This window comes from Chrysochloris asiatica, unplaced genomic scaffold (assembly GCF_000296735.1).
Source record: "Chrysochloris asiatica unplaced genomic scaffold, ChrAsi1.0 scaffold00002, whole genome shotgun sequence".
Lineage (NCBI taxonomy): Eukaryota > Metazoa > Chordata > Mammalia > Afrosoricida > Chrysochloridae > Chrysochloris > Chrysochloris asiatica.
In genome coordinates this window covers 20,517,059-20,543,646 of record NW_006408520.1, presented here as the reverse complement: position 1 = coordinate 20,543,646, position 26,588 = coordinate 20,517,059, and the positions used below count along the sequence as shown (strand labels likewise).

General features: G+C 38.3%; 1 protein-coding gene across 1 annotated transcript in view; it reads left to right on the top strand.

The window, feature by feature from the left end:
• Positions 1-26,588, top strand: part of RPAP2 (RNA polymerase II associated protein 2) — a 171,078-nt gene that overhangs the window by 108,290 nt on the left and 36,200 nt on the right. The window contains exon 12 of the mRNA XM_006831052.1: positions 10,723-10,791. Coding sequence (XP_006831115.1) covers positions 10,723-10,791 — 69 coding nt within the window. The remainder of the gene's footprint in view (positions 1-10,722; positions 10,792-26,588) is intronic.

Sequence of the window (26,588 nt, the reverse complement as noted above, 5' to 3'; positions counted from 1 at the left end):
TCCGACTCGATGGCACCTGACAACAACAATATCATCTGAATTCCATCTTAAATAATGGAGGATTGCTCCATCATTACTTACATATATGCCATAGGATTTTAGGTATTTTAAATTGAGACCCACTGTCCAGTCAGTTGTGTTTGATCTTTTGAAGTAGCCCTGCTGTTTATAATTGATCCATGTCAATACATGTATTCAGTCTTGTATTGGCACTTTACAAATGCAGGTAATCCCTGACTTACTACATATCCCTAGTTACCACAAGTACCCAAGTTAAGACCAAGTATCCCGAGTAAAGACCAAGTATCCTGAGTTACGACTCACTGCACATAAGACCATCTGTTTTTTTGGGGGTTTGGATACATCTAATCATTAGTAACATGTACTGTATACAATGTTGTACTCCATAATTTGTTGATATCATTCTCAGATGTTCATTCATAGGTGTTTGGTGTTTAGATTTATAGTTCAAAACACTACTATATAGCAGACTGTGTCCTGGTCTACAGTGACGTCTGTGTCGATGTCAGGTACCCTAATGGATAGAAAGTCTGAGTAGTGTTCAACACTAAGGACATATGACAGTTGAACTGTATGCATAACCCACCCAACAGTCATTTTGACACAGACTTCACTGTAGACCAAGTGAATTGCAGTACCTAATTCAGTGTTTCATACCATAAGAAGCGTCAGTTGTTAACGGGAAACTGAATTGTTCCAACCCCCATAGACAAAGATCCAATTTATAGATACTGATAATAAAAAACAATAATGAATTTTTTTTTTAAAGAGGTATTCAACTAATGTCAGAACCACTTGTGATGGAATCATAGAAGGTAACCCTTTCTTAAGTCAACCTATGTTATTTCCAAAATATTATACTCATTTTATAGATGAGGTTATGAGTGAAATTAATTAACCTCTCAAAACACACTAGTCATTGGATTTCTAGCATCAAACCTGCCTAAACCCAGAATCCATGCTTTTTTGCCACATCATGTTGCCTCTCTTAGATGAAAAGATTACTGATACATCATAAAAGACAGTATGGATTCAGGTCTTTAAAATGGCTTCCTCTGCTTTCAAAGAAAGGCTTCAATCCTTTGCTTTGATAAGGTCAGTGACTTCTATATTGAACATTCCATCTAATTACTTGGTTACTAGATTCTTTTTAAGGAAACCATACAAGTTTTATCTTTTTAAACTGTTTTTAAAGGTTGTCACTCTATTGTACAAAATTTTTCAGTGTTTAGAAGTGGTATGACTTTTTGTATTATTATTTTAAAAAATAACGTTCTGGTCAACAACATTCATGTGGTCTTTGGCAAATATTAATTAAAGCAGAGGAATAATACAGCCTTATGCTATTAAATTTAAGAATGAAGGGATGTGGGGCTTTAGGTCCCACCTGTTTCATTAGATGAAGCTAGACTGGTTAACCAGGTTCATACACTTCTTAGTAGAACCAGGGTTATTAATTTTGAGACCACTGTTTTCCCTCCATCACCACCCCTAAAACTACAGCACATTTACTACCCTTTTACTATTAATTTATAACATTCTAATAGGGGAATGAGATTACTCAACAGATATTTACCGAGTTTCTTCTATATGCCAGACCCTGCAAGACACTAGGATATAACCCTTCCTTGGTCTTGTTTGGAAAATATTAAGTAACTATAAAACCTTGGAAAAGAACATCGTGCTTGGTAAAGTTAGAGGGTCATTGAAAAAGAGGAAGACTCTCAACAAGATGCATTGACACAGTGGCTACAAGAATGGGTTCAAACATAGGAAGGATTATGAGGATGGAGCAGGACCAGGTAGTGATTCATTCTGTTGTTCATACGGTCACCATTAACTCAATTCACTCCACCAACTAACTGCCTTTTAGTCAGTTCTCACTCATAGTACACTATAGTACAGAGGATAACTGCTCCTTAGGGTTTCTGAAACTGAATCTTTACTGCAATAGACGGCCTCATCTTTCTCCTAGAAGTGGCTCGTGGGTTTGAACAACCAACTTTGTGTTTAGCAGCCCAGTGCTTACCCCATAGCCCTGCCAGAGCTCCTATAGACTTGATAGTACCTAACCACATCCATGCTGGTGTGGCACTGTGGGTTAATGTGCTAGACTGCAAGGTCGGTGATTCATGCTTACCTGCATCTCCTTGGAAACCCTATACAGGATCGCTCTGAGTCAGACCCAACTCGACAGCACTTAACAATAAATCAAAACACAAACCCAATGCCCAATGGATTCTGACTCATAGTAACAGAATAAGACAGTAGAACTGCGCCATAGGAGGCCCCATAAGGTTTCCAAGACTGTAAGTCTTTTTGCAAGAGAGAGATCATTGGGTCACTATGAGTGGAAACGGACTTGATTGCACCAAACAACGTAAGTATATATAAAATAAGCCAAAACATTACTATTTTGATAGTTAAATGCAGTCAAGTTCCAGCTAGGTTCCAGCTCATAGCAACCCTATATAAGGTTTCCAGGGAGCGGTTGGTGAGTTTGAACTGCCGACCATACAGCTCAAACTGACCTTACGATCATGTGCTTATTCTACAGCACCATACCATAACTTCATTATTTGATGTTGTTGTTGTTGTTGAGTGCCATCGAGTCGGGTCCGACCCATAGCGACCCTGTACAGGGTTTCCGAGGGTGTAAATCTTTACGGGAGTAGAAAGCCTCATCTTTCTCCCGCGGAGCGGCTGGTAGTTTCGAACCGCTGACCTTAAGGTTCGCAGCCCGATTCGTAACCACTATTGATTTTATAAAATTCTATTGGAAAACCTTGATATGAATCAAGTAAATTATCTTTGAAGAATCTCATTGACTAGTATCTACAGAACATCAAAGTCTATAACTTCTGTAAAAATTGCTTAAATTATCCTTAATGCTTTTTAGAAAATATCAGTTGTTTAAAGTACAGAAGGACCTCTGGTAAAGCAACTGGTTTGGGGTCTTCAGATTCTGACAGTTCAACTTCAGCAAGTATGTGACTATTTGTAGGCTAGGGTTTCTAAATGAAGCCTCTAAACACATTGATTGACAAGTTACTAGTGTGGAAGAGATTGTTTTTCCATTAGTACTGAGCACTAACAGTTAGGAGTCCTGGTGTGGTGCTGCAGGATGATGCAGTGGCCCACAAGGTTAGCGGTTCAAACCCACCAACCACTCCTGGAAACCTTTTATAGGGTTCTTATTAATCGAAACTGACTTGACAGCACTTAAAAACTGACAGTTGAATAAAGAATTGACATAAGTAACCATATATTTTTATTTGAAGTGATAATCAATAATAGAAACTTGTAGAACAGTGATTCTCAAACAAGGTGAGCCTCAGATTTACCCAGAGAGCTTTTAACAAATAAAGATGCCTGGATCCACCCTCAAGAGATTGAATTTCATTTGGTTAGGGTTGGGCCTACACATTAGTATATTTTAAAAGCTCCCCAGGTGATTCTAAAGTGCCTAATGAATTGAAGTCTAATTTAGAACCTAAACATAAAGTAGCTCTTTCAGCTCTTTGAAGAATCCTTTCCCAGTGAACAGAGCTGTCATTTCCACTGACTGGTGTATTGCAGTCATTTATCTGCAGTGTTGCATTGATATACCTGTCAAAGTGGTAGCTGCTTTTTAATGACTCACTGTTATTAGAGTTGAATCAAGCTATTTTTTCCAAATGTGTACTTGAATTCAAATTGTATTTTGACACAAAGGCCTTTTTACATTTTACCAGTTGTATATCAGGTTTAAATCTGTATTGAATTTCAGATTATATTTTTAAACTACGTTGTTGTTTTTAGGTTCCATCGAGTCGGCACCGACTCGTAGTGACCTTATGCACAGCAGAATGAAACAATGTCCGATACTGGGCCAGCCTCACTACTGTTGCCACACTTGAGTCCATCGATGCTGCCACCTGGCCAATCCATCTCGTTGGGGGTCTTCCTCTTTTTCTCTGATCCCCCATCTTAACCAAACATGATATCCTTCTCCAGCGACTGTTCCCTCATGACAATATGTCTGAAGTATGAGAGACAAAGTTTGGCCATCTTGGCCTCCAAGGAGCACTCTGGCTACACTTCTTCCAAAATGGATCTATTGGTTCTTTTGGCAGCCCATGGCACTTTTAGTATTCCCCTCCAACACCATAACTCAAAGGCATCAATTCTTCTGCAGTCAAGGTCCTTATTCACTGTCCAACTTTTGCATGCATATGAGGTTATTGAAAATACCATGGCTTGAGTCAGGCGCAAGTCAAACTGACATCTTTGCTCTTCAACACTTTTTAAAGGTCTTGTGCAGCAAATTTGCTGCTATATAAAAGGTCTTGTGCAGCTAATGCAATACGTCGTCTGATCTCTTGACTGATGCTTCCGTGAATGTTGGCAGTTGACCCAAGAAGAAAGAAGTCCTTGACAACTTCAGTCTTTTCCCCATTGATAAGAATGTTGTTTATTGGTCCAGTGGTGAGGATTGTTGTTTTCTTGACATTGAGATGTAATCCATACCGAAGGCTGTGCTCTTTGATCTTCATCAGTAAATATTTTAAGTCCTCTTCACTTACAACAAGCAAGGTTGTATCATCTGCATATCACAGGTTGTTAATGAGTTTTCCTCCAATCCTGATGCCACGTTTTTCTTCATAGAATCCTGCATCTCGTATTATTTGCTCAGCATAGAGGTTGAATAAGTATGGTGAAAGAATACAACCTTGTCACACACTTTTCTTAATTTTAAAACATTGTGTTCCCATGTTCTGTTCGAACAATTGCTTCTTGGTCCAGGTATAGATTCCTCAGAAGTACAATTAAGTGTTCTGGAATACTCAGACTTCACAATGTTGTCCATAGCTTGTCATGATCCACACAATCAAAAGCCTTTGCGTAGTCAATAAAGCACAGGTAAACATCTTTCTGATATTCTCTGCTTTCAGCCAAGATCAATCGGATATCAGCAATGATATCTCTCGTTCCACAGCCTCTTCTGAATCTGGCTTGAACTTCTGGAAGTTCTCTGTCAATGTATGATTGTAGCCGTTTCTGTATTACCTTTAGCAAAGCTTTACTCGCTTGAGATATCAAAGAGATTGTCCGATAATTTCCGCATTCTGTTGGGTCACCTCTCTTCCAATCAGTTGGCCAGACTGATGTCTTCCAAATTTCTTGGCAGTGATGAGTGAGTGCCTCCTGTGCCACCTTACTTTCTTGAAAGATTTCCGTTTTGATTCCATCAATTCCTGGTGCCTTGTTCTTTGCCAATTCCTTCAATGCACCTTGGACTTCCTCCCTAAGTATCATTGGCTCTTTTTGTCAACTATAAGCTTCTTAAACATTTTCTATCAAATATTACTTTTTTGTGTTTTGAATTAATCACACACTGACAATAAGTTTTCATTAAGCAGCTGAAATTATTTTAGCTTGTTAAATGACGTCGAGTTGATTCTGACTCATAACGACCCTGCAGAGGGTTTCTGACCAGCTGCTGGTGGGTTTGAACTGCTAACCTTGCGGTTAGCAGCTCAGTGCTTTTCCTAGAGTGCCAGACTAGGATTCAGGAAAAGAAAAAAGATGAGAACAAGTAAGATTTGCTATTCTGCTAGTAGAAGTACTTTGAAGTGAAAAAAAACCCTGTCTTTTTTATTTGTGTTTTTCCCAGTACCTAGAACCATTGTACAGAAGGAGGCATTCAGAACAGTTTTTGCTGAATAATAATATTAATAAATGAATTTACAATATCTTAAGTCTGTTTTATCTGTGTGAGATTTGAGTACAATAGAAAAAGAAGTTTTAGTGAATAGTTTTGCATTTTTTTCTTATTGTGCTTACCCTTTTTGACCTCTAAGATTTTATGCTCAATTCTGTTTTAGTTGCTATAGGTACAGCAGTGAGCAAAAGACAAGACAAATCATTTCCCTTTGAGACTTGCATTCTTATATTTATGTATATATAAAAATAGTAGCAATAATACCCTTTATTCCATTCTCTACCTCCCCAAAAGCATGGAAAGAGAGAATGGTACTGAGAGGAAGCATTCAGAAAAGAAAAAGAGGTGAGGGAGCAAGCAGTGTTGCTGTCTGTGGAAATATATCAGGCAGAGGGTATGGGAGGTGCAAAACAGGGGAAGGCCTGGTGTGTTCACAGAATACTAAGGATGCAGTGAGACTACAATAGCGAACAAAGGCAAGAGAAGAAAGATTATCAGAGAGAAGTACTGGTACAAATTGTATAGGCTGTAGCTATGGCAGTTTTGTTTTGTTTTTACTTTTACTCTAAATGAATTATGGAGAGCAGCTGGTGGTCCTGAACACTGAAGTGACCTGATCTGACATAACATTTTAGTAGCAGCACTCTGGCTGCTGAATTGAAAATTACAATAGATGACTAAGGCAGGGAGACCAGTAAGAGGCTATTTTGGTAGCCTAAGCGCTGTAGGATAAGCATTGGACTGCTAGCCACAAAGTCGGCAGTTCAGATCCACCAGTCACTCTTCAGGAACCCTATAAAAGCAAGAAATGATGTGGATCAAAATGAAAACCATGAAGGTAAGGAGAAGTAATGGATTCTAGACATATTTTGAAGGTAGAACCATTAAGACTTGATTGGTTGGCCCTGTGGTGTGAAAAAGAGTCAAGATTAATCACAAGATTTTTGGCCTGAGCAGCTGATTGTAGAAGAATACAGTAACCATTGATTGGCATGAGGTGTCTGCAAGAGGATTAGGCTTTGAGGGAAAGATGAGGAGCTCAGTTTTGGCTGTTGTAAGTTTTGAGTGTGGCACTGTAGGATAAGCACTGGACTGCTAACTGCAAGGTTGGCAGTTCAAACCCACCAGCTGCTCCTTGGAAACCTCTTGCAGGGTCCCTATGAATTGGAACAGACTTGGTGGCACTTACAATCTCCAATTGGATGTCTAATGTTCCTGTTAAGTAAATAATTAGTTAGATATGTTGTTAGGTGCCATTGAGTCGGTACCGATTTGTAGCAACGCTGTGTATAACAGAACGAAACACTGCCTGGTCCTGGGTCAACCTCACAATCATTGGAACACTTGAGAGCCCATTGAGCTGCCACTTTGTCAGTCTATCTCGCCGGCGCTCTTTTTCTTTTTCTCTGACCCTCCACCTTAACAAATATGGTACCCTTTGTCAGTGACTGGTACTTTCTGACAATATGTCTTTAGTACAAGAGATGAAATCTGGTCATCCTGGCTTCCAAGGAGCACTCTGACTGTACTTCATCCAACACGGATCTGTTTGTTCTTCTCGCAGCCCATGGCATTTTCAAAATTTTCCTCCAACATCATAACTCAATGCATCAGTTCTAAGGTCTTCCTTTTTCAGTGTCCAACTTTCACTTACATATGAGGTTACTAAAAATACCATGGCTTGAGTCAGGCACACTTTAGTCCTCAAACTGGTTGCTGTTCAACACTTTAAAAAGGTCTTGTGCAGCAGATTTACTTAATGCAATACATCGTTTGATTTCTTGACTGCTGCTTCCATGAGTGTTGATGGTTGATCTGAGAAAAATGAAGCCTTTGACAACTTCAATCTTTTTTTCTATTGATAAGAATGTTGTTTATTGGTCCAGTGGTGAGGATTTTTTCTTTACATTGAGATGCAATCCATACTGAAGGCTCTGCTTATTGATCTTACATCAGTAAGTATTTTAAGTCCTTTTCACTTTGAGCAAGTAAGGCTGTATCATCTGCATATCGCAGGTTGTTAATAGGTCTTCCTGCAATCATAATGCCACATTTTTCTTCATGTAACCCAGCTTCTCGGATTATTTGCTTAGCATACAGGTTGAATAAGTATGGTGAAAGAATACAACCTGGTGCACACCTTTCCTAATTTTAAAACATTCGGTATTCTCTCTTTCTGTTCTAACAACTGCCTCTTGGTCTATGTGCAGGTACTTTATGAGAACAATAAAGTGTTCCAGAATACTCATACTTCTCAATGGTTGTCCATAGCTTGTCATGATGCACATAGTTGAAGGCCTTTGCCTACTCAATAAAGCACAGGTAAATATCTTAATGGTATTCTCTGCTTTCAGCCAAGATCCGTCTGACTTCAGCAATGATATCCCTTCATTCCACATCCTCTTCTGAATCCATCTTGAACCTCTGGAAGTTCTCTGTCAATATATGGTTGCACACATTTCTGTATTACCTTTAGTAAAACTTCACTTGCATGGGATATCAGTGATACTGTCCAATGAGTTCTGCATTCCACTGGGCCACCTCTCTTTGAAATGGGCACAAATACGGATCTCTTCCAATCAGTTGGCCAGGTGGTTGTCTTCTAAATTTCTTGGCATAGATGAGTGAGTGCCTCTAGTACCACCTCACTTTCCTGAAAGATTTCAATTTGTCTTCCATCAATTCCTGGTGCCTTGTTCTTTGCCAATGCCTTCAATGCACCTTGGATTTTTCCTTCAGGATCACTGGCTCTTGATCATATGCTACACCTCTTGAAATGGTTGAACATCAACCACTTCCTTTTGTTACTGTGACTCTGTGTAGTCCTTCTTCCATCTTCTTTTGATGCTTTTTTGCATTATTCAATAATTTCCCCAGAAAATCCTTCAATAACGAAAGTCGAGGCTTGAATTTTTTCTTTTCCCTCAGCTTGAGAAATGCTGAGCAAGTTCTTCCCTTTTGATTTTCTAACTCCAGGTCTTGGCATATTTTGTTATAATATTTGACTTTGTCTTCTTGAGCTGATCTTTGAAATCTTCTATTCAACTCTTGTACCGCCTCCTTTCTTCCATTTACTTTAGCATTCCTACGCTGGAGACCAAGTTTTAGAGAGTCTCTTCTGACATCCATTTTGGTCTTTTCCTTCTTTCTTGTTTCCTTAATGACCTTTTGCTTTCTTCCTGTACGATGTTCTTGATGTCATGCCACAACTCTTCTGGTCTTTGGTCTTTAGTGTTTAGTGTTATCAAATCTGTTCTTCAGATGATCGTTAAATTCAGGTGGGATATATTCAAGCTCCTATTTTGGCTCTCCTGGACTTGTTTTCATTTTCTTCCATTTCAATGTAAATTTGCATATAGGAGCAATTGATGGTCTGTTCTACAATCTGCCCCTAGCCTTGTTTTGGCTGATGATTTGGAGCTTTTCAACCTTCTCTTTCCACACATGTAGTCAATATGATTTCTTTGTATTCCATCTGGTGAAGTCCTGTATATAGTAGTCCTTTTTTTCTGTTAAAAATTCTATATGGAAACATGGAATTCAAGTAAGAGCTCCAGACTGGAGGCCTGGTGTGGTGCCATTTGTCAGCAAGTGCCATTAGATGACTTTCAACCCACAGTGACCGTGTGTATAACAAAATGCCACGTGGTCCTAGCAGGCATTGCTGTATTTAAGTCTGTTATTTTAACTAATACTCAAAATTACCAGATTGGATGATATCACCATTCATCTATTGGGTTGTTGTTTTTTTTCTTTCTTATTGATTTATATCGTTTTTAAATTTAGAGTGGTCTTTCTGAATGCTTTCTGAGAAATTAAGCTAACTGCAAAGTATTCTGTTAGCATCCACTGTTAAATGATAGAATTTACTTCCAATTTTCTAAAGCCTAAGTTTTCTTGAACAAAGATTTATTCTTTCAACTTACTAAGTCACCTCTTATTTCTGTTAAGTTGTGGATTATAACATTCCCACTTTTTAATATTAGTTGCCATCAGGTCACTTCCTGCTCACGGTAACCTTATGTATAACAATGCCTAGTCCTGCACCATCATCCTTGTCATTGATATTTTTGGGTCCACTGTCGTGGCTATGGTGTCATTTTATCTCATTGAGTGTTTCCCTCATTTATGCTGACTCTCAACTTTACCAAACAGGAAGTTCTTTTCTGGCAATTAGTCTTTCCTAATGATATGTGTGAAGTTAGCAAGCATTCTGGTTTTATTTCATCTAAGATTAAGTTGCTCATTCTGTCATTCTGTTATATATTCCTGAGTGGTGCAAGCAGTTAACTCGCTTGATTGCTAACTGAAGCATTGGCATCTTGAGACCACCCAGAAGCACCTTGGAAGAAAGACCTGACAATGTACTTTAGAAAAATCAGCCACTGAAAACTATGGAGCACAGCCCTATTTTGACACTCTGATACACATGATTACCATCAGTCGGTATCAACTGAACAGCAACTTGTTTACTCCTTAATTACCTGCCATCAATATGGTATAAGGAGATCTGATATGGCGCTGTGGGATAAAGCACTAGACAAAAGGTTGGTTTGAACCACAAGGTTGGCAGTTCAAACTCAGCGGCTGCTCCTTGGAAAGCGTATACAGGGTCACTATGGGTTGGAACCGACTCAACGGCAATTAACAACAACAATATGGTATAAGGTGGAAAGGTACAAAACCCAAAAACTCACTTCAATGAGTTGATTCTGACTCACAGTGACTGTACAGGACCAAGTCCAACATTGTTCTGATAGAATAGTAATATTGTAGTCAACATATATAGAAGTGGGACTTGAACACTTTCTTTTGAGATGATCACTGTCAGATACCGAGTTATCAATCCATATTATATTATTAACTATTTCCGGTCATAAATAACAAGCATAAAAAATATTACTTTTTGATGCATGCTATCATAAATCTGATCTAAGAATAAATTTACTTATTTACATGTAAGAATTTTTAGTAAATTTGATCTTCCTGTCTTTCAGATTAACAAATAAGAATATTATACACAAACCAGCAGAGTGGACCTTAATTGCTGTGGTGTTGCTATCATTGTAAGTACTCTCAGATTTTAACTCTAAATACTAAGTATACAGAATTTTGACTAGGAAATTGACTAATTTTTTTTAACCAACTTGAAAATTTTTACTTCTTTCTGCCTTTCTTAAATGATGAGATTAAATTTCATGTAAAGGGATACACCATATTTTGATAAGCTATAATCATTCTGTTTATATTTTTCCATCTCTTCTGAGAGTCTGTTCTTTGCAATTACTGTTTGTTGCCTTTTGGAAAAGAAGAATATCCCCATGTGATAAATCAAGTTTGGAATTTTATTTTTACCAGGGCATTTTGTTAACCTCAAGTGGATCTCATTCTGTGTCTATATTTTTTCCCAAAATATCTAATTTCATTTTTATTCAAAATTCTTTAACATCAGAAAGATCTTATTTTCCAAATTAATGTACATCTTCATATGCTTCCAGTTGGGGCTTCAGCCGCCTATTAACAGGTAGGGTATGCTTCGGGGACAATGGAGGGAGATCTCACGAAGAAAGTGCTCGTATAACAACTCCAGAGCTCCAGATCTACCATTAAGATCCAGGACGTCAGTTTCCCGCATTTGCAAGTGAAAAAAATCACGATATTAAGGAAAATACGGGTGACTTAGGAATCTGGAGACTGGACTGTCTCGGCAATTTCACCACCCCAGCAGACTTTAGAGGGCAAGGCTAAAGCTAGCCCGGCTCAGAAAGCGACGCGTTCGGCAATTATAAAGTACGAGCCACGGGAAACAACACATTTCTCCCTCTCTCTCCCCCTGTCCCAACTTAATATCTCAGCCCAGACATCAGGTGGACAGCTTTCTCATTATACAGAGAGAGGGAGCTTGGCGGCGACTTATGACATCACCCACGAACCCAAAATTTCTCCACTGACACTTCCAGCACCTGTGCAGCACAGAATAGGTTCCTACCACAAGCAACCTGACCAGGGTTCTAAAGCGGTATGTCTGAGCCAGGGTGGGGCACCTCGCCCTTCTCACAGGGAGCAACTTGAAGTTTCCAACTATTGACCTTGCAACCCGTGGCCACTGTGCTGCCAGAGTTCCCTGTGCAGGACAAACTCAAAGCAATCTATAAAACCCCAGCAGAACAGGACTGACCCATCCCGAGATTTGTGCTGAGCACACGCAGATAACTAACTGACCTTCAGAGACAAAATAGTGGACGATTTTTCTCCCATTAATTCCCCAATATATATATGCACACCTATATGGTAGTGACTAGAGGAGGGGCCTGAGAGAGGGGTCACCCCATTCCCCTGCTGGAGGCTTCTAATTGCACACACACTGACACTCAAGAACAGCTTCATTTCTGCTCCGAAGTGGTGATTTTTGTCTATGCGTTTATATTATTTCTGCTTTTGGTCCTTTTGATCACATATCTTTTCTGGAGGTGGGAGCTTTTCCTCCCTACATTACCTAAGAAGAGGCAGCAATCGTGGCCATATAGCCAAGCTATAAGCATACCTCATAATATTCCACCACTGAGACAAGACCCAACAACACCGCCTAAACATTACAGGCGATAAGGGAAGCCTATCTCTTGATCATATTCACCGGGAGACACTCAGTAATCAAACAACCAACGTTTAAGCATTCACTTAAACTTAAAAAAACAAACAAAAAACAATAATAACAACGAAAATAATCATGACAAATAAGAAACAACAAACCTTATCGAAACACATCCAAAAAACAGAAGAAAGTAGCTGATGTAAATGAGCTGGAGACAGACAAAGGGTTTATAGAGGAGGAAGAACAAGTTCTGGATATGCCTGAGAGGATTCAGAAGAATGATATGGAAACAAATTCAAATGCTCTGAAAAGGGGTGGAGGAAAATAAGGAAGAAATAAGGGAAGTACTACAGGAGCAATCAAATAAGATTGATACAGCACTGGAAACAATTCAAAACCTGCAAAAAGATGTCCAGATGATCAATAAAGATATCAGAAATGGACAATACGCTGAAAGGGGAAAGGAGCAGATTAGAAGAAATGGAAGCCAGAACTAGCGAGCTGGAAGACAAATCTTTCAATACTGCCAGGATAGAAGAACAAGCAGCTAAAAGGATAAAACAATCTGAAGAGAGTCTAAGATTCATGCTGGATAACATGAAGAGGAATAATGTAAGAATTATTGGCATTCTGGAACAAGAAGAATCAGAGAAGTCCACAGAGGAGATAGTTGAAGAGCATCTGGAAGAAAATTTCCCTAACATCTTGAAAGATGAGAAGATAAACATTCAAGAAGCCAAACATACCCCAGGAAGGATAGAGCCCAAAAGAAAGTCTCAAAGATATATAATAATCAAGCTCTCCAAAATCAAAGACAAGGAAAGAAAACTAAAAGCATCCAGGGAGAAGAGAAATATAACTTATAAAAGCAAGCAAATTAGATTAAGGTCTGACTATTCAGAACAAACCATACAGGCCAGAAGGCAATGGGGAGACATGTACAAAGCCCTGCAAGAAAAAAAAACTGTCAACCAAGAATCGTCTATCAAGCAAAACTATTAATCAAATATGATGGTGCGATCAAAACATTCCAGGACAAACAGAATCTGAGAGATTTTATTGAAACCAGCCCATCACTTCAAAACATCCTAAAGGGAGCTCTGTGGACTGAAAACCAACAAGAACAGAAAACAAACAGATTGACAGGTGTGGCAACACCACCTGGAACACAGTCAACAGATAGCAGAGTCTAGAACAGAACAAGACCACAACAACAAACTCAAAGGAGCTGGGAGATCAACTGAAGACCAAAAATATATCAACGTCAAAGAAGGGACAAACGTAGCAAAAGAGACCCAGATGGTGAGAATGCCAGGTAAATTGCAGGATACAATGGAGTATCTTAAATGCAGAGAAAAGTTAGTAGACTACAAGGTAACCCCAAAGAAAGCTAATACTTCACAACATATCATAAAAATGAATTCCCAAGTAGAACAAGCAAATATGGAAACTAAGAAAAAATTGACAAGAAACAACACAAACCCAACACAAGAAGGAATGTAGAACATAAAAACAAACAGCACCGCTAAAAAAGTAACATAATGACAGCAATCAATTCATACCTATCGATAATTACATTGAATGTCAATGGATTGAATGCACCAGTGAAGAGACACAGAGTAGCAGATTGGGTATGAAAACAAGATCCATGAATCTGCTGCCTGCAAGAGACACACCTTACACACAAAGAAAACACAGACTAAAAGTTAAAGGATGGGAAAATTTTTACCAAGCTAATGGCAATAATAAACAAGCAGGAGTGGCGATATAGAAGAGTTTACAAAGTAAACTTTAAGATAAAAACCAGCATAAGAGACAAAGGACAGACACTATCTCATTATTAAAGGGTCAGTTGAACAAGATGACATAACCATAATAAATATATACACTCCCAATGAAAGAGCACCAAGATACATGAAGCAAACTTTACTGGAATTGAAGAAAGAAATAGATAAATCTACAATTATAGTGGGAGATTTTAACAAACCACTCTCGAAAAGGGACAGAACAACCAGAAAGAAACTCGACAAAGCTACAGAGGAACTAAACAACACAGTCAACCAACTTGACCTCATAGATGTATACAGAGCATTCAATCCAACATCAGCACAATACACGTTCTTCTCCAGTGTGCATGGAACATTAAAAGCAAGCCTCCATAAATTTACAAGCATCAAAATTCTACAGACCATCTTCTCAGACCACAGTGCTATAAAACTAGAAATCAACAATAAGAAGACCAAAGCAATAAAGTCGAATACATGGAAACTGAACAATACCCTGCTGAAAGCAACTGGGTAAAAGAAGAAATTAAACGTGAATTCACAAAGGTCCTAGAAACAAACGAGAATGAAAACATAACATACCAAAATCTTTGGGACATGGCAAAAGCTGTCCTGAGAGGACAATTCATTGCAGTAAATGTGCACATCCAAAAAGAAGAAAGAACCAAAATCAACACGTTAACACAGCACCTTCAAGAATTAGAAGCAGACCAACAGAGGGGAACCTACAGTCACCAAAACAAAGGAAACAGTGATAAGAGCAGAAATAAACGAGATGGAAAACCGAAAAACTATATAAAGAATCAACAGGACAAGAAGCTGGTTCTTTGAAAGGATTAATAAAATTGACAAACCATTGGCAAAACTAACTAAAGAAAAGAGGGAGAGGACACAAATTGCATTAGAAACCACATGGGTGAGGTCACAACAGAACCAAAAGGATAATAGCAGAATACTATGAAGAGTTGTACTCCAACAAATTCGAAAACTTAGATGAGATGGATATATTTCTAGAAAAACACGACCTACCTAAATTTAGAATGAAGTAGAAAACTTGAACAAACCCGTAACAAAAGAAGAAATTGACCAGGTCATCAAAAAACTTCCAACCAAATCAAACATTTAAAAGAAGGAAAGCATATGCTTACTACATAACATATAAAAAGAGTTTAATACTCATTAGCTTTTTAAGAAGTCACTAATGGTTTTTAAGGCTGCCTTTCAGTAATTTGAAACCATCACTGTCAAATCATACACTGAATACTCAACAGACACTCACAGGTCAAGAAGTGTTATGAGCCAACCTCAAAGGATCTCCAGCCCTGCTTTCCCTTTTTTTTTTGATATTATTTCAGTCTGACATGTTATTCTGCCTTCACTGTCCCAAGAAAAGCTACACTGGGAGGCATTGGAGTAAACTTCAGTGAGCCAGCATCTGTGTCACCCAACTATGTACATACAACTCATATTCATTAAAAAATTACTTAAATGTCCTCATATAAGTCTTTTGGTCACTGGAAAAAATGTATCTATATAAGTATCTTTGCTCACCCATTGTATCCTGTGCCTGCTAATAAACTGTCCAGTACATCTGTTTAACTATATTTCTGCAATGCGTTATAGTAAAGGGGAAGTAATTTTTGGTTGACAAGTCAGAAACCTCGGTCCAGTAGTAATCTCAGAATCCTGCCTTCTAAGCCAGTGACTAGATATATTATTTTCTTGAGCAGCTGTTTCTTAAGGGCACATGTTAGATCCTACTCTGTTGCCACATCTCCGGATGTACAGCAAGGAACAATAAAATTATGAACAATGAAATAATAAGGCTACATTAAAGTTTCATATAGGATTATTCAATAATGATGTAAACCTCTAGTATTTGACTTTAATAGGGGCACCCAGGTGTCACAGAATGCTAAAAGCTTTGCTAGTCCTTTTATGCACTATTTGACTCCCTTAACTTTGGTTGTAATGTAGGTAGTCTCTTATTTCAATAACAGTGACTCATAAAAACAATCTTAATTGAATTCAAGAAACACTGTAAACATCGTAGGTATAGTGCATGTTTCACTGTGTACAATCAGTCTTGATGTTGTAGAAAGGAAGGAAAACTTTTGGTATTGGAGAAAGAAAGAGAAAACATGAAGGCCAGTGATGGTTAAAAAAAAAAAAAAATTCTTACAGTAAGTAAGAAGATAGTTATCTATAAAGAACAAGGAACAATGTGCATGCATGCACACACACACCAAATCTGTGAAGGAGTAAGCCCATCTTTCCACCCTTGAGCTATTGCCACTAAGATTAAATAGAGGCATATGTGGAATTAAAAATCCTCTCTCCTGCTCTGAAATGTATAGTAAGTCTTTATAGCTATGTTATAGTCACTGAAGATAATATATTTTTAGTTTGTTATGGCAGTAGTTATATTCTTTGTATACAAATAATACTGTCTCTTGTTGTAACTGATTAAACATTAAAGCATGAAAAGTCTTTTCTAAATTTTTCATGAAAACCGCTTAGTAAAGGATGCTCATACACATACATAATTGTATTAGTATGTTGAAATGTTGGCTCAAATCTAACTCTAGTTAGAGGACAAAAATGAACATTTCAAGCAAACCATGACATCTGTAGAAAAACACCACCACTCGTCTGTCAGTTTGTCATATTGTGGTGGCTTTTGTGGTGCTCTGATTGTGGAAGCTATGGCACCAGTATTTTAAATAGCAGCTGGGTCAACCCATGGTCATCAGGATTCAGCTGAGCTTCCAGACATAGAGACTAGAAAGAAAGAGAAGGACTACTTTCAAATAGTTAACCACTGAAACCCATATGAGTAACAGTGGAACACTGTCAGCACCAGAATAGTGAATATTAAAACATGATGAAGAACAACAGACTATTGTCAGATAGAGTGCAGGAAGATGAGCCCCTCAGGTTGAATGGCACTCAGAATACAATTGGGGAACAGCTGCCTCCTCGTAGTGTACAGTTGAGCGTGATGATGCAAAAGAAAATGAAGCCTTCAGAACCTTCATTAGTTGATGGGGCATAACTCAAAAGGAAGAGAAACAACTGTAAATATCCATTAATAATCAGAATTTAGAATGTACAAAATATGAATGTAGGAAAATTGGAAATTGTCAGAAATTAAATGAACACATAAGCATCGATATCCTAGGCATTAGTGAGCTGAAATGGACTGGTACTGGCCATTGTGAATGTGACAATCATGTGGTTTCCTAGGCTGGGAATGACAAAGAGGAATGGTGTTGCATTCATCATCAAAAGAAAGTATCAAGGTCTGTCTTGAAGTACATGCTGTCTATGATAGAATAATATACACACACCTAGCCATACAGACCAGTTGTTATATAATAACAGACCACTGTTCTCAAATTTATGCACCAATCATTAAAATCAGTGATGAAGAAATTGAAGATTTCTACCAACTTCTGTCTGAAATTGATAAAAAGTACAATTAAGGTGTATTGCTAATTACTGGTGATTGGAATGCAAAGAGTGGAAATAAAGAGGATAGGTCATTTGTTGGAAAATATGGCCTTAGTGATAAAGAACAATGCTGGAGATCCATGATAGAATTTTTCAAAACAAATGGCTTCTTCATTGTACATGCCTTTTTTAAACAACATAAGATGACTATACAGATGGACCTCACCAGATGTAATACACAGAAATGAAATTGACTGCATCTGTGGAACTAGACAGTGGAAAGGCTCCATATGATCAGTCAAAACAAGGCCTCAGACAGACTGTGAAACAGGCCATCAATTGCTCCAATACAAACTAATGAGAAACTGAAGAAAATTAAAACAAGTCCACAAGTGCCAAAACATGACCTTACGCATATCCCAGTGGAATTTAAAGGTCATCTGAAGAACAGATTTGATGCATTAAGTACTAAAGACTGAAGACCAGAAGAGTTGTGGGATGACATCAAGAACATCATACAGGAAGAAAGCAGAAGGTCATTAAAAGACAAGAAAGAAGGAAAAGACCAAAATGGATGTCAGAAGAGACTCTGAAATGTGCTCTCCAGAGTAGAGATGCTAAAGCACATGAAATAAGTAATGAGGTCAAACAGCTGACTATAAACTTTCAAAGGTCAGCTCTAGAAGACAAAGTCAAATCTTACGGCAAAATGGGCAAAAACCAGAGTTAGAAAACCAAAAGGGAAGAATGTACTCTGCATTTCTCAAACTGAAAGAACTGAAGGAAAATTCAAGCCTCGACTTGCAATATTAAAGGATTCTGTGGGCAAAATATTGGATAATGCAGAAAGCATCAAATGAAAATGGAAAGGAATACACAAGGTCACTGTAACCAAAAGAAATGGCCAGTATTCAACCATTTCAAGAGGTATTTGATCAAGAACAAGTGATACTAAAGGAAGAAGTCCAAGATACATTGAAGGTTCTAGCAAAGAACAAGGCTTCAGAAATTGATGGTATACAAATTATGAAATTGTTCAACAAACTAATGAGGCACTCAAGGCACACACTTACCTTTGCAAGAAATTTGGAAGACAGCTATCTAGTCAGCTAAAGGTAATTCAAAAATGGCTGCAGCCATACATTTGACAGACAACTTCCAAAGGTTCAAACTGGATTCTGATGAGGACATGAAACAAGGAATATCATTGCTGATATCCGATGGATCTTTGCTGAGAAAGTGTCAAAAGAATAAGGCTCTGCGAATGGATGGAAAACAAATTGAAACCTTTCAACAAATGATGCAGCACTGGAGACACTCACATATGCTAAAGAAATTTGGAAGACAGCTACCTGGACAACTGATTGGGAGACAGCCATATCTGTGCCCATTCCAGGGAGGTCCTCCAATGGAATGTGGAAATCATACAATATCATTAATATTGCATGCAAGTAAAATTTTGCTAAAGATAATACAAAAACGACTGCACCATACATTAGCAGAGAACTTATAGAGGTTCAATCCAGATTCAGAAGAGGACGTGGAATGAGGGACACCATTGCTGACATCAGATGGATCTTGGTTGAAAACAGACAACACCAGAAAGATGTTTACCTGTACTTGAATACTACACAAAGGCTTTCATTTATGTGGATCATGACAAGCTATGGACTACATTGTGTAGAATGAGCATTCCAAAACAATTGTGTTCATGAAGAACCTGTACATAGACAAAGAGGCAATTCAACTAGAACAAGGAAATATAAAATGGTTTACAGTTAGGAAAAGTGTGTGTCAGGGTTGTAGTCTCTCACTATACTTGTTTAGTCTGTATGCTGAGCACATAATCTGAGAAACTGGATTGTATGAAAAAGAACATAGCATCAAGATTGGAGGAAAACTTACTTGCTGAAAGTAAAGAGGATTTAAAATACTAACTGATGATCAAAAACCAGAGCCTTCAGTATGGGTTGTATCTCAGTGTAAAGAAGACAAAAATCCTCACCACTGAACCAATAAAACAACATCCATAAATGGAGAAAAGATTGAAGTTGTCAAAAACCTCCGATCAACCATCAACTTTCATGGAAGCAGCAGTCAAGAAATCAAACGATGTATTGCATTAAGCAAATCTGCTGCACAAGACCTCTTTAAAGTACTCAAGAGCAAAAATGTAAGTTTGAAGACTAAGATGCACCTGACCCAAGCCGTGGTATTTTCAGTAATCTCATAAGCAAGTAAAAGTTGGACAGTGAAGAAGGAAGTCCATAGACCATAGACAGTGAAGAAGGAAGACCATTCAAGCTATGGTGTTGGGGGAGAAATGATGCATTTGAGTTATGGTGTTGGAGGAGAATATTAAATGTACTGTGGGCTGCCAGAAGAACAAATAAATCTGTGTTGGAAGAAGTACAGCTAGCATTCTCCTTGTAAGCTAGGATGGTGAGACTTTGTCTCTCATACTTCAGACATATTTATCAGAAGGGACCAGTCCCTGGAGAAGGATATCATGTTTAGTCAAGTGGAGGGTCAGAGAAAAAGAGGAAGACCCTCAATGAGAGATTGGCACAGTGGCAGTAGCAATGGGCTCAAACATAGTAACGATTGAGGTTGCATAGGCAGTGTTTCATTCTGTTGTGCATAGGGTCTCTGAGTGAGTACTGACTCGATGGCACCTAACAAAATACAAGCTCAGAAGGAAATTGAGTATCATTGGTATACTTCATCTTTGCACACTTAGTGAAATGAATCTATGTATAAAAGTGTATCATGACCTATTATTAACAATGAAAGAATTAGTGTTTATTTAGTCCTCTCAGTTTTCTTCAGAAAATGACGTAGTTTACAAAGATTATCAAGAACTTTTTACGGATAGAAAGACCTCTATAATATTGATCATGTATTGACCAGCTTTTTTTTTGTTTTGAAGAGCTGATTAGAAATACAATAAAGTAACAGTATTGGTGAGATTTATTGCTTATGCGCTTGGTTATTGTAATTTTGCCTCTTCATTGAACTTTATCAGATTTACTCTTACATCAGCTTTTGTTTCTGGAAAAGGTACTATGCATTGAAATAATACAAAGTTGAATCTGATTTCCCAAAAAAATAATGCCCGAATAAGATTAGACTCTTTCCACAGTCTTGATACATGACTTTAAATAGAAATGTGCATAAATATATATTCTGTTGTTATCTACCAAATGCCATTGTGTTGACATCAACTCATGGCAACCTTATGTGTATCAGAGTAGAATTGAACTTCATAAGGTGTTCAGTGATTGATTTTTTGGGAACTAGATCACCAGGACTTGCTTCCAAGGTGCCTTTGGGTGGCCTTAAACCTTCAACTTTTCAGTTAGCAGCCAAGCATGTTAACCATTGGTACTACCTAGGCATTCTCATAAATATTTATATTTGCTGTCAAGTCAGTTCTGACTTACAGTGACCTTCTGTATAGATTTCTGAAAATGGCTGGATAGGTCTGAATTGCTGACCTTATGGTTACCAGTCCAGTGCTTATCCTACAGCACATTAGGGCTCTAAACATACATGTTGTTGTTTTTGAGTACCATTGAGTCATTTCTGACTAATGCTGTTTTTGTTGTTAAGTACCATGGAGTCCATTCCAACTCATAGTGACCCTGCACTGGGTTTCCAAGGCTGTAAATCTTTACAGGAACAGAACACCTCATCTTTCTCCCACAGAACTGCTGGTAGTTTCGAACTGCTGACCTTGAGGTTGGCAGCCTGACTCGTAACCACTACACTACCAGAGCTAGGTGCGGCCAAGTCAACTCCATCTCAAAGCCACTCTTCATGCCACCTGGTGCACAACAGAACACAACACTACTCGGTCCTGCACCATCCTCACAGTTACTGGTATGCTTGAGCCCATTGCTACTGTCACTGTGCCAATATATTTCATTGGAGGTCTTCTTTTTTGCTGACCCTCCAACTTTACCAAGTATGATGTCCTTCTCCAAGGAATAAATAGTCTCTCCTGATATCATGTCAGAAATCCGAGAGACAAAGTATGGCCATCCTGGCTTCTAAGGAGTATTCTGGTTGTACTTCTTCCAACACAAATATGTTTGTTCTTCTGGCAGTCCATGGTAATTTTATTGTTCTTCTCCAACACTATCATTTGAATGTGTCAATTTTTCTATGACCTTACTTATTCATTATGTATTATGAGGCTATTGAAAATACCATGACTTGGGTCAGGCACACTTTAGTCCTAAATGACATCTTTGCCCTTTAATACTAAAAGAGGTTTTCTGCAGTCAATTTGCATAGTGCAATATGTTTTTTGATTTCTTGACTGTTTCTTCAATGAGTGTGGATTGTTGATCCAAGTAAAATGAAGTCTTTGACGACTTCATTCTTTTCTCCATTCATCGTGATGTTATTTATTGGTCCAGTTGTAAAGATTTTTGTTTTCTTCATATTGAGATGCAACCCATACAGAAGGACTGGTTTTTGGTCTTTATCAGTAAGTATTTTAAGTCCTCTTGGCTTTCAAGTAAGCAAGGTTGTATCATGTGCATATCACAGGTTGTTAATGAGTCTTCCTCCAATCCTGATGCCAAATTCTTCTTCATATAATCTAGCTTCTTGGATTATTTGCACAGCATGCAAATTGAATAAATACGATGAAAGGATACAACCTTACACATACTTTTCCAGATTTTAAAAATTCAATATCAACTTGCCTCTTAGACTACATATTGGTTCCTTATGAGCATAAGTAAGTTTTCTGGAACACCCGTTTTTTACAATGGTATCCATAGCTTGTTGTGATTCACACAGTCAGAGGCACAGGTAAACATCTTTCTGGAATTCTCTGCCTTCAGCCAAGTTCCATCTGACATCAGCAATGAATGACATATTCCTTGTTCCACATCCTCATCTAAATCTGGCTTGAATCTCTGGCAGTTTCCTGTTAATTTATTGTTGTAGCCATTGTTGAATTATCTTTAGCAAAATTTTACTTTCATCTGGTATTAGTGATATTGTCAGAAGATTTCTGCATTCCGTTGGGTCACCTTTCTTAAGAAAGGGCACAAATAGGGAGCTCTTCCAATCACCTGACCAGGTAGCTATCTTCCACATTTCTTGGTATAGATGAGTGAGTGCCTCTAGTGCTGCCTCAATTTACTTGAAGATTTCAATTTGTATTTCATCAGTTCCTGGAGCCTTGTTCTTCAAAGTGTACTTAAGGCATTAATGGACTACTTCCTTCAGTACCATTTGCTCTTGATCACATACTATCTCTTGAAGTGGTTGAACATCAACCATTTCTTTTTAGTACAGTGACTCTGTATTATTCCATCCTAACTTTTTTTTTTTTTTAAGCTTTTATTGGAATTAAGTGATAGTGTACATGGGAGAACATTGGTTTTGCATTCATCCTATCATGTTTTGTTTCATTGCAAGGATTACAATCCCCTCCATGCATAACATTTAACAGTATTTGCTTCTATTCCTACCCCACCCCCCTTATTTTGGGGGGACACACACAAAAACACTCAGGAATATGTAATCATTTAAAAAACCAAAAGGCAATCCTGCCTTATGGCCAGCAGCACATAGCCCTTCTCTTTCCATGAGTCTACAGTTCTTAGCTGCTCTATTTCTCCAGGCCATCACCTCTGCCTCCATCTCTGGTGTTGCAGCTTCTCTGTTTAGGGTCCCATGTTCCACTCATGCTCTTTCCCATTGATGGTCTTAGGGTCCTCTGTTCCTGGAATATAAAATTAACTGATCCCCCCTCCCCCTTTATGTTACAAAACCTTTACAGCTGTGACAATCTCAATTAGTCATAACAATTACTATTGAATCAAAAGTATCCTATCCATTTCCTTTCAACAGATCCATCTAGACAAGATGAAAACTATTCTGTGGGGATTCTGCCGTCCCTCCCCCCAACACACACACACTCTGAAACTCAAGTCCATCTTGAAAACTTGTAACCCAGCCACTTTGTGCCTTTATAGCTCCTCTACCCATTTTTAGGTAGCCAATGTCTAAGTTGCCCATCCCTGTCAACGCTGTATACTGAGGGGACAGGCTTGATCCTTGATGTGCTGACTCCTTCCCTCTAGGTTGGTATAGGTCAAGTTCATCAAAATGTAGCAAGTTATACTTGCTTCCTTTATCAAATTTCTTTATCTTCCTCTAGTCGAGCTATGGTCATCAAGCCATTGAAGCTAGGTCAAAGGGGTAGTATCTGCAAATTTGGGCACTCTTGTGCGTCTCCTCCCACTTCATATCAGCTGGACACTTCACTCTCAGCTTTAGCCCCCTCCATGGCTAGGTTAGTGTTCATGGGCTCAGGAGTTCCCAAGTCTCCTCAAACTTTGGGCCAATGAGCTCTTCCTCTTCTCTCTCTCATCCCAAGGTCGACAGGAGTCCATGGAATGGAATCGAACTCAGCCCTTATCTTCTTTACTGACTTTACTCCACTTCCACTCACATGTGGACCAACGCAGTTGCCAGCTAGCTTACATGCCTGCTTGTGTTTCCTTTGCGTTTCAGTCTTGAAGACTGAAGCAGGTTTGTCTTGAAGGGACTTGATTGCTTACCTTGGGTGGCTCCCATGCGAAAAGCTTGCTTATTCTTGTAACAGCCAAACAGCCTGCTATTTTGCTTTTGTTTTTGTTTTCTCCTGCTGGTCTTTCTTTTAGGAAGTATCTTCTGTTTCTCTAGCCGCTTCTAGCTGGTCTGCATGTCCTTTTAAGTGGTAATGTCCTTTCTCAGAAGGTACTGTATGGGGCTCAGAATTCCACCTAAGGTCCAATACATTAAAGGCTCCACAGAAATCCTATTTCATTGGTCAAGTTCTAGAATCCCTTGTAGGTATTTCAGTCTATCTTCTTTTGATGCTTTATGCATTATTCAATATTTTACCCATAGACTTTCAGTATTCCAAGTAGAGGCATGAATTTTTTTTTCAGTTCTTTCAGTATGAGAAATGCTGAGCATGTTCTTCCATTTTTTTTTTTTTTAAACTCCCAAGTCTTTGCACATTTCATTGTAGTAGGTGACTTTGTCATTCAGGCTGCCCTTTTGAAATTTTCTGTTCAGCTGTTTTACCACATTTTTTCCATTTGCTTTAGTATCTCTACACTGGAGAGCAAGTTTCAGAGTCTCTCCTAGCATCCAGTTTGATCTTTCTCTGTCCTTTTAATAATCTATCACTTTTTTCCTGTATGATGTTCTTAATGTCATCCTATAATGCTTCTGTTTTAGTTCGTGTCTAAAATGCATCAAATCTGTTCTTGAGAGGTCTCTAAATTTAGGTGGAAATGTTCAAGGTCATATTTAGGTTCTTGTGGACTGTTTTGTCAGTATGAGCAATTGATAGTCTGTTTTCATCATCAATGGCTTTATTGGTTGGTGCATACATTTGAATTAGTAGTGGTATTAACTAGCCTTGTTTTTGGCTGATGATAGTGAGCTTTTGCACCATCTCTTCCCACAGATATAGTTTGACTTCTTTGTATTCCATCTGGTGAGGTTCATGTGTATAATCATCTTTTATATTGTTTGAAAAAGATATTGGCAGTGAAGAAGTCATTGGTCTTGCAAAATTCTGTCATGCAATTGCCAGCATTGTTTTTATCACCAAGCCCTTATTTTCCAACAACTGATCCTTCCTCTTTGTTTCCACCCTTTGCATTCCAAGCATCAGTAATTATTGATACATTTTGATTTTATGTTTGATTGACTTTAGACTGAAGAAGTTCATAGAATTATTCAGTTTCATCGTCACGGGTTTTAGTGTCTGATGTGTAAATTTGAATAATAGTGGTATTAACTGATCTTCCTTGTAGACATATGGATATTATCCTATCACAGACAGCATTGTACTTCAAGACAGATGAATGTGAAGCCATTCCTCTTCATTTTGTCATTCCTGGCGTAGTAAGCCATGTGATTATCAGATTCATAATGCATTCATCCATGAATGCCTCAGAAACCCTATAGAGGGTCACTATAGTTGGAACCAACTTCAAGGCACTTAATAACAATTAAGATATATAATTATTTTGTATTACTCAGAAAATATGTTGTCATTAAATGCGATCAAATCTGTTCTGACCCTGTATAGAGTTTCTGATGCTTTAAATCTTTGAAGGATCAAAAAGCCTCATCTTTCTCCCACATAGTGACTGTCAGGCTCGGCCCACTGGACTGATGGTTCATAGTCCAGTTCTTATCAAATGGATTGTTGTTAAGTGTCATCAAGTCGGTTCCGACTCATAGCAACCCTATATACAGGATTTCTGAGGAGTGCCTGGTGAGTTTGAACTGCCAACCTTGCGGTTCAAACCGACATTGCAGTGCAGCATATTGTCCAGTAAAAGGTAAAAATGGCATGGGATACATTAACATGGAGACTTGATGTGGCACTGTAGGATAAGCACCAGACTGTAAGCTCAGTTTAAATTGAAAGCTTGGCAGTTGAAACTCACCAGCCACTCCTCGGAAACCCCATACAGGGTTGCTGAGTAGGAACTGAACGCACGGCACTTAACCACCACCTTAACATGCCCTTGATTTTCTCTAATTGAAAGCTTTCAAGATCTCAAAAAATGTCTGCTTTCATTTATTCATCTGAACTGACTGCTTCCAGTGAAGTGCGACCAACTTCCTAGGCAGAAACCTTACAATAGTTTATTCCCTCTAAAAGCTTTGTGGATTCCCCTCATTCTAGGACTAGCATGTAATTCCTGGGAAATGGTGTTCAAACAAGCTCAACTTGACTGTGATTGCTAAACAAAAAACATCACTGGAGATGGGCAATCACTTTAGGTATCTATCATACAGATACTCTGGAGAGTCACCTCCCTAAGGCTACCACACATGAATGGTAAGATGTTGCTAAGGCTTTGTTTATAGTGTGCCTGTCTCAAATTTCCTCAGAGAAATTTGTGAATACACCATAAAAAAAATGGAAAAAATGTCTCCTTAGAAATATATTGGTTCTCAGACATATTCCAAGCCTTTCTATTAGCATTCTAAATTT